Below are 15439 nucleotides of genomic sequence, written 5' to 3'. Positions count from 1 at the left end.
AAAAACAATGCCCCTAAAATCAGTGCTGCGTTTTTACCTGCAGTGAACAGCATCATAAAAATACTTAGTATTTCAAGACAGACGCTGAAATAAATTACAGAAATTTAGTACAACGTTAACATAGCACAAGTCTCAGCAGCTCCTGCCCTGTTAGTAGCTACACATTTGTACTGCCCACTGTCACTTTGCACCAGGTTTTCAATAGTAAGACTGTGCAAGCCGTTCTGCTCTTCCTGTGCACAGTACCTATCCCCTTGCAACAACACCCCGTCCTTGTACCAGCATACACTTGGACGGGGGGAACCAGTCACAAGACACTGGAAGCACACTGAGGCACCTACAAATGTGCTGTAGTCAGAAAGGAGCCGCACAAATCTTGGAGGAGCTTCTGTGACCTGGAACTCAAAGCTGCAGCTCTCAGAGTCCTCTGCCCTAAACTCAACCCGTTCCTCTTGGGATGGCTCTGCAAACACATCAAAACTAATGTTGACACACTTCTCCCCTTCCACTTCCTGCTCTTTTTGAGTCACTGCAAGCAGTCGGATCGCTTTTTCTGAGTCATCTCCCTGTGGCTCAAACTCAAACTCCAGCTCTATTTCTGACTGATCACCTGGACTCACAGTTTTACTCAAAAGCAAGTCACACTTCTGGGACCTGTGTGGTTCACAGTCTGTGTGTGTCTCACTGCTCACTGCATTTCCTTCCTGCTGAGCCATGACCACAAGGGAGCCTTTGCACGTTGTTTCTCCCAGCCTATTCCTTGCCCGGCAGTGATACCAGCCACTATCAGAAGGTTCTACAGTTTGGACCTTCAGACTGTGAAATCCCTCCTTCTGACTCACAACATACTTCCCTGTGCCAGGTGTCACACTGCTGTCACCTCTGAACCACTGAACTACTGGGACAGGAGTACCTGTTACAACACACTCAAAAACTGCATCCAAGCCTTTTGTCACCTTAATATCTGTAATGGGCACGGCAAAGCGTGGAGGCATTTCAGTTACTTGGAAATCAATTTTTACATCCTCATTCCCCCCTGCTGCCAAGCCTGCTGCTTGTTCTAACAAGGCAAGTGGAAGGACGTCTAGGGAAACCACCATGCTCTTCTTGTCTGGGCTAAACTCAGGGCTGGTTATGATTTTGACCTGCTTTTCAAACTCTTTCACTTCATTTTCATCCAGCTCCACTTCCAGGAGGATTTCCTGTGGTGAAGGGGACCTTGAAGATGTGTTTGGCTCCAGGTCGAAGTGTATAACATGCTGGTGGGTGACAGGGGGTGGCAGTGCCAGTGACCTTCCATCTTCAGGCAAAACTTCCACCTCTGCAATACTTTTAGCTTCCCCAACGATGTTCACTGCATGGCACAGATACTGTCCTTCATCAGATTTCTGGACATTAGCGATTTCCAGAACACATGTGTCCCCATCCTTCTCTATTCGCACTCTCTCATCCAGCTCCAACAGGGACTTATTATGATACCACTTCACTCCTGGCTGGGGCACACCCACCACCTCAGCCACAAACGTCAATGTGCTGCCCTCATACAACCTCCTCGTGCTCAATGCCTTGAGGAACGCAGGCGGCATGTCCCTGCCTGACGGCTCCAGGGCTTCACAGGGGGTCATAAACCCATTTGCCTGGCTCTGGTCTGGAGGCTGATGCCTCCTCTCACAGAGGGGGAGCATGGTCAGGGCATCCTTATACTCCCCAGTGGGTGTCCGGTAGCGCTCTGGAGGCGTGCTGTCCCCTGATGGAGAGTAGGTTCCCTCAAAGGGTGTGAAATACAGCTCTGAGGGTGTGTTGCATTTTGAGCCCTCTGAGGGTGTGGAGTAGCGCTCGGGGGCCATGCTGTACACCGAGCCCTCGGAGGGTGTGGAGTAGTGCTCGGGCGGCGTGCTGTACCCTGAGCCCTCAGATGGTGTGGAGTAGCGCTCGGGCGGCGTGCTGTACCCTGAGCCCTCAGATGGTGTGGAGTAGCGCTCGGGCGTGCTGAGTGGCGTGTGGTAGGATGATGATGAGGCCGTTTCAAAGATTTCCACTGAGGAGGGAGGTGTGTAGAAGCGGTCTGAATCAGGTGACTCCTCTCTGCTCCCAGTCTCCAGCTCTATGGACATTTCTGACTCAGGAGAGAAGGGCCGGGCAAATTCCTGATGGTTGTTGTAATAATCATACACCATGCTGAAGGTAACCTCCTCCACTTCCAGTGAAGTGATGGTTTCTTGCTGCTCCTTCTGAACTGTCCCTTTGAGAGCTGGAGTTTCATATATCCCAGTGGATCTTAAATAATTGGCCAGGGACAAATCAGGCTCCAGCTCTGAGGTTTGAACAGCACTGGGCTCCAGACCTGCAGAAGTATCCTCCCACATTTCTTCTCCATCCAGGCTGTTCTCAGAGGCTTCCTCACTGAGAGTCCTCTTCTTGTCCCAAGACTCCTTCCTTTGCTCCTTCTGTGTCACAGGATCATCCATTACTAACCCAAGTATGATTTGCCCAAAAGAGAAGCCCTTGGTTATTTTTGGTTCCTGTTGGCTGTCTCTGAGCATCTCCTCGGGGGAATCTATGCTTTCTGTCTCACAGGTGAAGCTGCTCATTCCTGGCTCAAAGACTTTTTCCATCCCAGACCCACTGTCTTCCTCAGCCTGATGCCCAGCCTGGGCTTTCTTTTCACGTGCAGCTTTTTTCAAGTCCAAAATGAAGCTGTCACTCTGGGAGTCTGTGGTCTCCAGTCGTTCCCCACTCTCCCACACATGTGTTTCCTGAACTCCTCTTTGGAAACCTGCAGTGGACTCCACCAGAAAGTGAGGGATTTTTTCCTCAAGCAAATCCTCTCCACAGACACTCACCTCTGACTTGTGAATTTCTTCAGCAGAAGGTTCCTCTTCAGCAGATATGATGCTGCCAAGGTCCCCATTAGGAAATTGCAAATCAGCCATTGTGATTTCTCTTGGCTGTTCCTCTTCCTGGGCATTAACCTCCTCCTGCTGCATCCTGTAGCTCTGACGCAGCTCCTCACTCAGAGACATCTCTTCCTCAAGCACATGCTGTTGGTGCACAGGGGAGATAAACCCAGTGACTCTTACCTCCACACTTTCCAGAGCTGTGGGGGCTTGTGCCTGCTCTGTGTTCACAGTCTCTGCAGCTGGGAAAGCCTCCACAAGCTTCTTCAGATCAAATGTGATCTCGGTCTCAGCCTCAGATGGCAACAGCTGCTCTCTGAAATGCACTTCTTCCTGATGAACCTCAGCTGCCTCAGTAAAAACCTGACCTGAGTTTTCTATGCTGGGAGGAGTGAGGATTAAATCCAAAGAAGGCTTGCATTCATCACACTGCATTTCTTGAAGTATTTGCCTTTGCATTTCCCAGTGTGTGGCATCACCATAACCAATGACTTCTTCTTTACAAAGATGATCATCAGCTTTAATGTCCCATTCAATATCAACTGAACTCTCTTGCTCCTTATCCTGTTCCTCCTGCTGCTCTCCTGCATAGAATTCAGAAAAGCCAAACTCCTCTTTTGTGGGGGTGATTGCAATATGGTCCTGCACGTGGGGCATGCTTGGCTCTTCCACAGGAGGCACATCAGGAGTCATTGCCTCCCAGGCAGAGGCATCACTCTCCATGCAGACATCACTTCCCTCTCGAACCACAGGTGATACAGGAATGAAAAACTGTGAATCCTTACCCTCTCTTGCCAGAACAGACAGCTCAGGGGCATATGTTTGCCCTTGCATTTCCATAAATGATAAATCCTGACCCTCCCTTGCCAGAACAGACTGCTCAGGGGCATGTGTTTGCCCTTGCACTTCCATAAATGATAAATCCTGACCCTCCCTTGCCAGAACAGACTGCTCAGAGACATGTGTTTGTCCTTGCACTTCCATAAACGATAAATCCTGACCCTCCTTTGCCAGAATAGACTGCTCAGGGGCATGCACTGGCCCTTGCACTTCTATAAATGATAAATCCTGACCCTCCTTTGGCAGAACAGACTGCTCAGAGACATGTGTCTGCCTTTGTATTTCCATAAATGATAAATCCTGACCCTCCTTTGCTGGAGCAGACTGCTCAGAGGCAGGTATGTGCTGTTGCACTTCCATAAATGGTGACTTCAAGACATCCCAGGACAGTGTATCTGTATGTGGTAGCACCTTGCCTCCTTCAGGCTCCAGCTCCTCAGAAAAGTGACCTGAGTCCTTGGCCACCAGTTCACATCCTTCCCTGGATATGGTAGCATGAAATTCAGTGGTATCAATTCCAAAGCTGTGTTCCTCAGAGACAGCTTTTCCCCTGTGCTGCCTTATCTCAGAAATAGTATCTGAATAACTCACACTTTCTCCTGTATTGCCCATTTCTTGCCTTGCATAAACTTCTGTGATATCCAGCAGCATTGTTTCCTTCATTTCACTCTCCCTGAAGGGAGGAGTTTCCTCACACTCTTCCAACTGCTCAGCAGGAGGTGGAGACAACCTCAGGGACCAGGGCAGGTGGACTTCCTCCTCCTTGGGGTATGCAATTTGTTCCTCTTCATCCTTCCCAAGTGTGCTGAGGCCTTGGAGGTGCAGACCATGGTCCATGGCAGGCAGTTCCTCAGTGCCTCCATCCTTGCTATCCAACATGGGTGCACGGGGCTGCACTGTGAGCTCAGAGGCAGTCTGTGCTGTTCCAGCCACGTTTGTGGCCACACAACAGTATCGCCCAGCATCTGTAACAGAGACCCCCTGAAGGTGTAAGCAGTATGTGCCATTCTTGCCTTCTTCAAACCTCAGCCTCTCACTGGCAGAGAGGCTCTGGCCATTCAAGGACCAGGTCACAGCTGGTGGGGGCTGCCCAGACACAGCACACTCCAACACCACTTCCTCTCCTTCATGGCAGTGAATAAATGCTGGGGCTTCTCTCACAATTTGGGGTGGTTCATTTCCTGTATCGAATGAAAACTTAAATTTGTGCTTTATGGTGGAAGCAGCCTGCTCTGGAGAGAGTCGTGGGGTCTCCCTCATCTCTGTGTCTTGCTCTGGTGTTGGAGTGGGGGCAGTGACTTTGATTTCTACAGGCAATGACAGCATGTCTGAGACTGGAACTGCACTTGGCAGTCTCTTCTCTGCTACAAAGGCCAGACTAACTTCTTTCTCCTCCTCTTCCTTCACTTTCTCCTCTTCCTTCTTTTCGTTCTCCCTTATTTCCTCTTTCACTTTCTCCTCCTCTTCCTTCTTCTCCTTTTTCATCTCCTCCTTTTCCTTCCTTGCGTACTTATAGGCTGGCATTTGCCGCCTCACATGGAGTACAGCTGAGGTGCTGACTGTGCCCAGTGGGTTGAAGATCACACAGGTGACGGTGCCACCATGTTGTGGGAGCACGGATGGGAAGGTCAGCACGGAGCGGCACTCCGTGGTGTAAACAGCAGTGCCCTGGACGCGCCCCACAGGCTTGGAATTGTTGTACCAAGTGACCGTGGGCTGTGGGCGGCCGTGGAAGAGGCAGGAGAAAGTACACTTTTGTCCCTCAACAGTTTCCTGGGACTTGACCTCATGGAGAAAGAGAGGTGGGCAGGGCTCCAGGAACCCACCTGGCATCTGCCATCTCTTCCCCACGGCCTTGGGGATGGAGTATTGCTTCACTACCTGCACTGTGAGAGGCTTTGAGGCAACCACTGTGGCAGCCACCTTAGGAGGGCTGGGCTTCCCAGGAGGGCTGGGCTTCCCAGGAGGGCTGGGCTTCCCAGGAGGGCCCTCCCGGGGCACGGACACGAGGGATTCCTGCTTCTTTTTCAGTGCCGCCCTCTTTGCCTCCCGCAGCTTCTGCAGCTTCCAACGTATCTCCTCCTCCAGCAGCTCCTCACCATCAACCACAGTGCCCCTGTACTCCCTACTGCGCCCCAGCTCCGGGTAGCGAGGCGCCGCCAGCGGCAGGCTCTTGAAGCAGATGGTTCGTACCCTGCCCCGGGCAAGAGAGAGGTCCCCAAGCTCGGCCTCCTGCCCCTTGTCGAAGGGCGAGCCAGTGCAGCGCAGCACCACCCGCAGCCTGTCCTCCCGCCGCTGCTGCAGCAGGCACTGCCAGCTCTGCCGCATCCGCTCCGCGCTCCCGGCCGAGCCCCAGCCGCGCTGCTCCCCACGGCGAGCCACCAGCAGGGAGGCAGCGGACTCGGCCGAGCCCTCCGTGTTAATGGCAAACACCCGGTAGCTGCCGGCATCGCGCTCCCGCACGTCCCGCAGCTCCAGGCTGGCGCAGTGCGTGTGCTCCGCGCTCTCGGTGCGGATCACCTTGCGGCAGTCCTGCCGGACGGGCCGGTTGTTGTGGAACCAGGCCATGTGCGGGGCTGGCCGTGCCACCAGCTTGCACTGGAAGAACGCGGGGTCCCCCTCGAAGACAGAGCTACACTTCAGGCCCTGTGTGAAGATGGGTTTGCGGTTCTGGGGACAGGCCAGCACCGCCGCCCTGCCGCGTCCCTCGAAATCCACCGTGCTGCGCCGCCCTGCGAGAGAAAGAGACTGGGTTACCACGTGTCACGCTCTGCCTACCGTCTAGTTGTAAAAAAGTAGCAATATATTGAAATAAAAAATGGGCATGCAACAGATTTCATCACACACCCAGGAAAAAAAAGTAATTCACTCACCATATTTGTTCGAATAAACGCAACGCCTTGCTCTGTTTTAAAGATTGACACGAAAATCGTTCGTTGTCTGTTCTTTCTTCAGACTGTGGAAATTTCTTCTTGAACAAGCAAAAAAAGAATTTCAAAATAACATGTTCTTCTGCGTGTATGTTTTTGTTGCCTGGAAAAGCTGTGTGTCTTTGGGTGGCAAAGAAGAAAATCTTACCTGACTTGCAGACAGTAGAATAAACGCCCTTTCTGACCCCTCTGTTTGTAGATATGTTCAAACAATTGAAAAAATTTTGAAATATATATTTTTTTAAAGTAAGTAACATGAAATGAGAAGGCGTTTATTCGAACTAATACAGCCACTAACTTCACAGTGTTATGCACGGGGGAAAAAAGCAAGCAACATGAACCACGTATGCTATCTGCAAGCCAGGGTAAGAGATGTATAATGATGAATTAATGTATGTAAAAGAAAGTGCAAGGAATCAATGGGAATGTGTAGCTTTCACATAACCTAAACAACAAATGCTCTCTAGTATACTTCATCTATCCATCCAACAGTGTCCATTGAACTGATTAATGTTAGGCTGCTAACTTATTTAAAAGTAATACAATTAAGATTTGTATAACTTCCTTCTGAAGTAAACTATTCCATGCATTCAAAAGGAAATTGAACAAATAAGAGCTCTGTGAACAGCTGCAAAGCATGAAGTAGAAGTTTAAAATATGGTTGCACAATTATAAATTTGAAGTTTTAAACATATTTTAAAACTTAAATAACCTTATAATGCAGGTAACCCTTTGCATATCAAAACAAACATGCAACATGTTCCAATATGCTTTAAAGTGTGTCTTTCCCCATCAGACACTCCATGGAAGCTGATAAAAGCTTTTCACAACATTTCTAATTACTTGTACTAATTATTTTCATTGGTGATTGTACCTTTCACTTCCATTTCAACCTCTTCCTCTAGCTTCTCATGAACGATTTTCTCAGGAGCTAGAATAAAAAAGACAAAGATTCTTGAGCTATGGTTGCTAAATGTGCCAGTCACACTTCATAGAGTAAAAACATCCAATCTGTTTTGCAAATACACGTAAATTCACATGTACATACACACACATAAATGCATGCCAAACAATTCAAACACTTGATAAATTTTGGGAACAGAGTAATCAAATATTTTCAAACTTGTTTGCAATGTACATTTTTCTATGATTTGCTTTCTTTTCGCAGGGTGGGGGAAAGTTTCTAAAGCAACATGCCTTTATCATGCCATAAATCCCTGAAGAAAACATTCAACAATCCGCAGACTAATGAAATACTTCTCGTCCTTTATCAACTTCTAGAGAATGAATATACTGGAATGCAATGATGCTATGCATGAGGAATTGATACTTGGAAGGAACATGCAGTTGCCAACCTGTCACTTTCAGATGGGTGCTGCACTCGGCTTGTCCTGCAGGATTAACTATTCTGCACTTGTATATACCCTTGTGATTCTGACCAACTTTCAACAATCTTAAACTGCACAGTGGCCCATCATGTTTTATGGAACACAGTGCAGACTCCTCAACTATTAGCTGGTTGCACAGCCAGACTACGCAAGGTGTAGGCACACCTTTCATTATGCAAAAGAGAAACACATCATCTCCTTCTTTTACAGTGGTTTCTGAAGGCAGAGTTTCAAGAAACTCTGGTGCTTTGGCGTCAGTTTCTGTGATGTCTTCACATGGCACAACATCAGGATAGTATACTCTGCTTCTTTGCTTCTCAGTTTCATATGGTCTTTGGGATGTAGATATAAACAAGCTCGAGGTTTTCTTTGAAGGTTCTTGCTTAACTTCAGGTGCTTTAAACTGATAATCTTTGGCTGCTTTAAAGCTTTTAGTATCTGATTCAAGAGTAATTTTTGCTACTGCTTTGGCTTGTGCTTCTTTTGCTAGGTAAGAATAAAGTTAGGAAAAGGGTTAGGTCAGATATTTTGCAGGAATAAAAAATATACTTAGGGGGAAAACCCCAGTAATTAGTATTGATAGACTATATCATATATTAGTGCTAAAATAATGCTATTAAACATGAGTGATTGCACATTTAAGAGCTCTATTCCTATTTGGCTAATTCTAGGTACCAATTAAGCTTGTGGGATGTTCATGGGACTAAGGCGTGATCCACAATGATGAAAAAAAGCACATCTTTGCTTCTAATTTAGAGCCTTAATTTGGAAAGTAGCAGCAGAAGATTACATAAAGTGCTTTTCACAGCTCTATAGTGAAGAAAGAAATTTCAATAACTAAGTGCCAAATCTACAGGGTCAATGCCTTTCTCATTTATTCATCTTAATTTTCTGGTCTTGATTCCTTTGAACTCTTCAGAAATACTACCACATTTGGTGATAGTGCATTTTTGGCTCTTCACTAGTGGTAACACTACTAACATTTCAATACATTGATGTCAGGAAGAGATGAGAAGAGTTCAAGCAAAAACCAAGTACTTATGTATTAGGAAGAGTGAAAGGTAGAAGACAGTTCATTATTGCAGTAGTACAATACTGGCACCCATTTAATCCTTTCAATTACATTAACTTATATTGTGAACTTTGGAAATGGAATCTCGGATTTATTGGAAACATGCTGGAGTTTGAAATTACCTGGTATCTAATTCAACATTGCATCTGACATTCTTTTCTTCCTTAAACTCCAGCTTCAGGAATCATCAAAATATTAAAAATCCTACAAGCCTGTCTTACTTTACCTCTCACTGCATATCATGGAGGATATGAGGAATAAAAAGCCTGAGATATCTACTGTGACTGTATGAGAAGAGGCACAAAGTTATAATACCAACTTCCCAGTACTGCACATCCCTTATGAATAGAGCTGTAAATGTGGAGGAAAAACCCCAGAGCATTATTACAAGAGCTTTCTCAATTAAATACTGATAATAAAGGAAATATAAGGGAGCTCTAGGCAGTTATAATGAAGCTGCAAAAGGTAAGTAATAATGTTAAAAGTCAGATAACCACCTTTGACTGTTAGTATTGCAGAAGTTGTTGTCCCTCCATAGTCATTATACACAGTACAACTGTACAGTCCTTGATCTGTCAGCTGAGCATTTAGGATTGTGAGCAGAAGAACATTTCCATTTTGTGATATCTTCAGTTTTTCAGACAATTCTATCTTTTCACCTTCGTGGGCCCAAAGAAACTCATAGAATTCATTTTCTAAGGCACACATGAATTGAGCAGTGTCACCACATTTCACAGTTAGGTCTCTGAGTTGTAAGAGAATCTTTGGAGGGACATGTCTCTTTTCCTGAGAGGTGGTCATAGAGATTTTGGTGCTCTGAGATGTTTGTGAAAGGACTGTTGTGTGCATGGCTTTCATTTCTTCAATTGATGTAGCCTTCATGGTCAAACTTTCTGATACACTTTCAAAAACCTGCACGTGCAATTCCTGTGATGGTTGTTGCACTGATTTAAATTCGTTTTGGTAAGTTTCAATGTTCTTCTTTGTGAGAGGAGAAACATGAAGTTCTGATATAGCCTGTGACCGGATAGACTCTTTTACAGCTTTCCCAGAACTTTGCCTATCTAGGGCTTGCACTGTGTAATCAAGTAACAAAAACATCAACATTAGTATCTAAAGAACTTTACTGGACTATGCTCTGAACAAAATCAAACAGCATGGAGGATGAAAATGAATGATCTTCATTTGAAAACACAGCATGCCAGAGGTTATCCATTCAGATGTATGAATGACAAGTGATGCCTTAGCTAGTCATGCAGTTGATACTCGGTGCTTGTTTCTTCTTTCACTAACGTGGTCCGTTTTAGTATTGGAAACTTATGGCACTTTTAAATGAGGTATTTTCTTTTTTATCTTTTTTTTTTCTACAGAATAATGCAAAATACCTCAGTCACTGCTATAATGATCACTAAATCACTTGTTTAAAAGATCTGAATGCCTTGATTAAAGCATTTCTATTCTTGGACCTACATTGAGATAGGAATTTGAAAATTTCCAAATGTTACAGCTTAAGGACAAGAAATGAGAGTGGCTGGGTTACCAAGGGTGCTATTAACGTTAGCTGGGAAAGAAAAGGTGTGAAACAAGGGAAAAATTAGTAACAGCATAAAAGTGTGGTATACAACAAATTTAATCCCTTTGAAGTAAAAATGGGGCTTTACCTTCTGCAGTCACTGTAAGTGTAGCTGTACAAGTTGTTTCTCCAGCACTATTTCTTGCCTTGCAAGAGTATTGGCCAGCATGCTCTAAGAAAGCATCTACTATTATCAATATAGCTGTGCCTGTAGACTCATCAAAGTGGAACACTAAGTCTTTTTTTGGCAACATGAGTTGTTGGTTATGAAACCACTGGATTTTTGGTTTGGGCCTGCCAAAGACTCTAGCTTGAAATCTGACTGATTCCCCGCTGCATACCCTGCAGCTTGAAATAGGCTGGATAAAGGTGGGCCTTTGGCCAATAGACTCCTCCTTAAGTGAAACAGATGAAGAAACATGCCAAGGGGACTCTGATGTAACTTCTTCAACATTTTTAAATCCTGAAAAGAAGCATGCCAACTTTTAATTTCTTACCCTACACTACAATAAATTTTCTCTCTCATTCAAGATTTTTTTTTCTAACTTGCAACTTAACAGCATGAATTACTTTCATTCATCATTTGCAAAATCTATTGCAAAAAGAAAACAAAATATTTATGGTTAAATAATATCAAGGACAATATAGAACAGCAAATTCTGCAAACAATATTTCTGCTTTAAAACTTTGATAGATGTTTCATCAATTCATATGAATGTAAACTATTTCTTTTCAGTTGCCTGAGTACCTGCTACATACCTCTATTTAAGATGATTTTCAACACTTTGAAAGTAATTTATTTTATACAAAACCTCCTACTAGGTTGTCTTCACAGGCAAATCAAAGAATTCATAAGCAAAAAACTTCCATTAAAAAGAAGGTTTTTACCATCTTTGGTGCATGACAGATTCTAGGACTGGAGTAAATGAAAAGAGGGAGGGGGCATGGAACATTAAAAAATTGTAAAATACGTTTTTCTGTTCATGACATATATTTTACAGACATAAATGTATGCTGTGGACATTGTAAATGGTAGCAATTAATTGAGTTAAAAGACAACATGACAGACAACAACTCACATATAAGTATCAGTGTGTATTAAGATGATTATTGGAACTTGACCTAAACAGTACAACTTTAATTGCTCAGTGTACCTTCTAACTTCAATGTAGCAGTGCTTGTCACTTGGCCTACAGAATTACTCGCCACAAAGGTATAGATTCCTTCATCCTCTGGATAAGCTTCAGCAATCTCCAGCTGGTAAGTGTCTTCAAACTGAGTCATTCTAAAAAAGCGTGATGGCTTGATCTCCTTCTCTTTGCTGTACCAAGAGACTTTCAGATCTGCTCAGGCAAAAGAAAGGGAAAAAAAAAGTTAATGTTATATTATTTTTATTTTTATTTTTAAAAAATAAATTTTTATTATTATTTTTATTATATATTATTATTATATTAGCAAGTAAACACTATTTTTGTATTTATATCTGTCATATATCTTTAACTCAGTTATTAACTTTAAGTGTGCCTTGTATTATTCTGGTAAAGTATGATGAGTGGAAAGTGACCTACTTGTTGCTTTAGATTTTTATTTGTGCCTTGGAAATATTTGTATGGGAAAACTGATTCATGTGCTGCTGTATTACTGAGCAAAAATAATTCTTCCTTACCTCTCTTAGTCTAAAAATTTTGCTGCTACTAAAATCAGAGTAAGTATCTTTTTTAAAACACGATTTTGCTACAATTGTATGATTAAACAGGCTTTAAAATCTCTAGCTTGAGCTAGTCAGGTTAAGAAATTAAAACAGAATGTTCTTTTGCTAAGCACAGCACCTTGCCTCTTTTTGTTGCAAATATTACATGTCATATTTCTCACAAAATATTTATATTTATACATATAGAAAATGTTGTATTACTTATATAGATTCTTGCAGACTTAGGAGAGAACTGAAGCAGACTTCAGCCTTTTCTCTCCACCTGCCACTGCACTACATCATGAATCATATGTTGTTACTCAAACAGTGTGCAATTACTGTTATCAGGAGTGTTTTCAATAGCCTGTTGCACGATGTGTACCTTTAAACAATTGTATTTGCAATCATGTGCTACATAACCTAATAAAAAAGGTTTTTACAACACAAGTGAGAGGCATGCAAATCTATTTGGATAGAATATTCCATAAAGGAAATTTTCAATAGGAAAATTTCTTCATTACAGGGGTTGTGAAGCCTTGGAACAGGCTGCCCAGCAAAGAGGTAGAGTCACAGTCCCTGGAGGTATTTAAAAGCCAGGTAGATGTGGCACTCAGGGACATGGTTTATCTCTGGACTTGGCAGTTCTGGGTTAACAGTCGGACCTGATGATCTTTGAGGTCTTTTCCAGCCTAAATGATTCGATGAAGGGTGATCTAGATGAAAGGATCCTTATATTCTCTCCTGTAAATGCAGCTTCCACATTTACATAAATGCAGTTCTATTAAAAAGAAGTTACACTAGCATGCATTGCACACAGAGTGGGCTAGTCTTTCTGACATATTTTCTGACTTTTAGCAGCACTTCTAAAGCAGAATCAGATTTCTTGTAAAGCTTTAAAAAAAACCCCAAAACAACTGGAGTTTTATTTCAAGTGATGGAAAGGCAAATTATATTGGCATATATGTGTATATAATCAATTTTAGATGATTTTTTACACAGCTGTCACTCAGGATTATTTTTAAATTTAGAGTTTTGTTTATCTTTAAATAATTCTAAATTCCTTGGGTTGTGAACTGGATCTTACTCTGCAGTTTACTATGTGAATATTTTATTAGTAGTCATACTCAAGGCCATTTGCTAAGTGAAGAAAGGCAGTTTTTTAACTGTGTGTTAAGGAAAAAATATTATAATTGTAGGGTGACATTCTATGTAACTAAACCAAGAAAACTTATTTAAGTAAAATCTACACTTAAAAAGATAATGAGCAAACACTTTTTATGCTAGGAAAAAGAAAGTAACCACAGTTTAGTGTTTGTAGAGTGATAGAAATATTAGGAGAAAGGTTGACTCAGTTTCAATCAGTCAGTGCAATTAATGCACATGGCAGTGTGTCTTCAGAAACTTCATCATGTTCATTTAACATGGTAATTCTTTTCCCTCATGAAACTCTACATTTTATTCACTGACACAGTTTTCCAACATCAGTTAGCATTCGAAATGCAGAGAAGTTTCCAAAGACATATTTTGTGAAGCAGATCTTATTTTCAGAAATACTTAGTATGTTTATGGCAGTTTAAAACTTCCATGCTTGTTGACACTTCTGACTTGCTTAACTGAAAGTTGCCAGTAACACTTGGCTCTGTGTGTACATCAAATAACTGTACTGATATGAGCACTATATTGCTGAATTTTTTTCCAAGTTAAAGACTAAAAGTTCTGAGAGATGGAAAGATGTACATGATTCCATTAAACCCACCTGTCCCAGTAACTCTGCACTGAAAACAAGCAGAGTGTCCCTCAGATGTCACAGTGTCACGTAGAGGTATTACCACAGCAGGTGGATACACTGGCATTTCTAGCTCGGGAGAAACAACTTCTGGGACTAAAGAATAAGAGAAAGAAGTAATTATTAAAGATGAAGAACAGAAATTTCATTTTGTGAACATTGTAATGAGCATAGGAAACTCACTCTCCACTGAAAGTGAAGCTGAAGTTGTAGCTACTCCGTAGTCATTTTTTGCTTCACAGGTGTACACTGCTTCATCTTCAGGGAAAGTTTCAATCAGCAAGAGAGTATATTCTTGTGCATCATGAAGAAATTTGCACTTGAAACCTGGAGAGAGCTGTTGATCATCTTTGTACCAGGAAATTTTGGGCTGGGGTTTGCCTGATACAATAGCACAGAAGCGGGCAGGTTTGCCAGACTCCACAGTAGTTGGCTCTAGCTCCCGAATTATCTGAGGTGGCTCTGGAGCTGAAAATTGGAGGGAAGCCAGGTGGCAAAGAGAGAGAGGAGAAAGAAGGAGAGAGAATCTCATCATTGATATTATTAGTGATTCAAAGCTATTTGCAAAGGATTAGACAAAAAAATTCCCCTTATTATTCCTATTCTTGTGTGCCCATGAAAATCTGCCCTTTTCCTTGATACAGGGGGAATGATCTAGCAGCAAGTACCTTTACATAATTAGCTGTGTTGGTGTGTTTTCCAGCAAAATGTGTCCAAGAATTGTTAGGTTGATCACTCTGGAAAGGCATATTTGTCCAAATGGACAAATTAGTTTTATTTAGACTCTAGAATTTTCTGGTCTAAGTAAATACAGTGGGAAAAGAACTGCTATAGTATTTTCATCCATTAGCCAGCAACTTCAGCAGAGCAAGAAACATCCATGTACATGAGGAATTTGGTAGTATTTCAGATTTCTTTGAATTTTTTTTTCTTTCAAGAGTTAGAATCCTAGAGAAGCTATATACAAATCAGAAAACCACTGAGTAATAAACACAGTCAAAACATTGGTTATGGGGCCACATACCATTCACATAAAGCATAACAGAACTCCTGTTCCGTCCTGCAACAAAAGTATATTCTCCAGCGTCAGAGTATGTAGTTTCAAAGATGCTCATTCGATGAACTCTCCTTTCCACCACATAATTGTATCTTTCCTCATACTGGAAGTTGATCTCAATACCATCCTTGTACCACTGTGGTTCGATGTCATCTTCATTGACTTCAAATTCAATTTCAGCTCTTTGTCTCTCAATGACCTTTGAA

At 42.8% G+C, this 15439-nt stretch overlaps 1 protein-coding gene across 1 annotated transcript in view; it reads right to left on the bottom strand.

Moving 5' to 3' along the window:
* Positions 1-15439, bottom strand: part of TTN (titin) — a 241675-nt gene that overhangs the window by 194380 nt on the left and 31856 nt on the right. The window contains exons 39-43 of the mRNA XM_085065641.1: positions 15201-15432; positions 14360-14644; positions 14147-14272; positions 11855-12043; positions 7542-7598 (exon numbers count right to left, since the gene is read on the bottom strand). Coding sequence (XP_084921767.1) covers positions 7542-7598; positions 11855-12043; positions 14147-14272; positions 14360-14644; positions 15201-15432 — 889 coding nt within the window. The remainder of the gene's footprint in view (positions 1-7541; positions 7599-11854; positions 12044-14146; positions 14273-14359; positions 14645-15200; positions 15433-15439) is intronic.

Source organism: Lichenostomus cassidix, chromosome 7, assembly GCF_008360975.1.
Source record: "Lichenostomus cassidix isolate B80296 chromosome 7, HeHo_3.0, whole genome shotgun sequence".
NCBI lineage: Eukaryota > Metazoa > Chordata > Aves > Passeriformes > Meliphagidae > Lichenostomus > Lichenostomus cassidix.
This window is presented reverse-complemented; position numbering and strand designations above follow the sequence as displayed.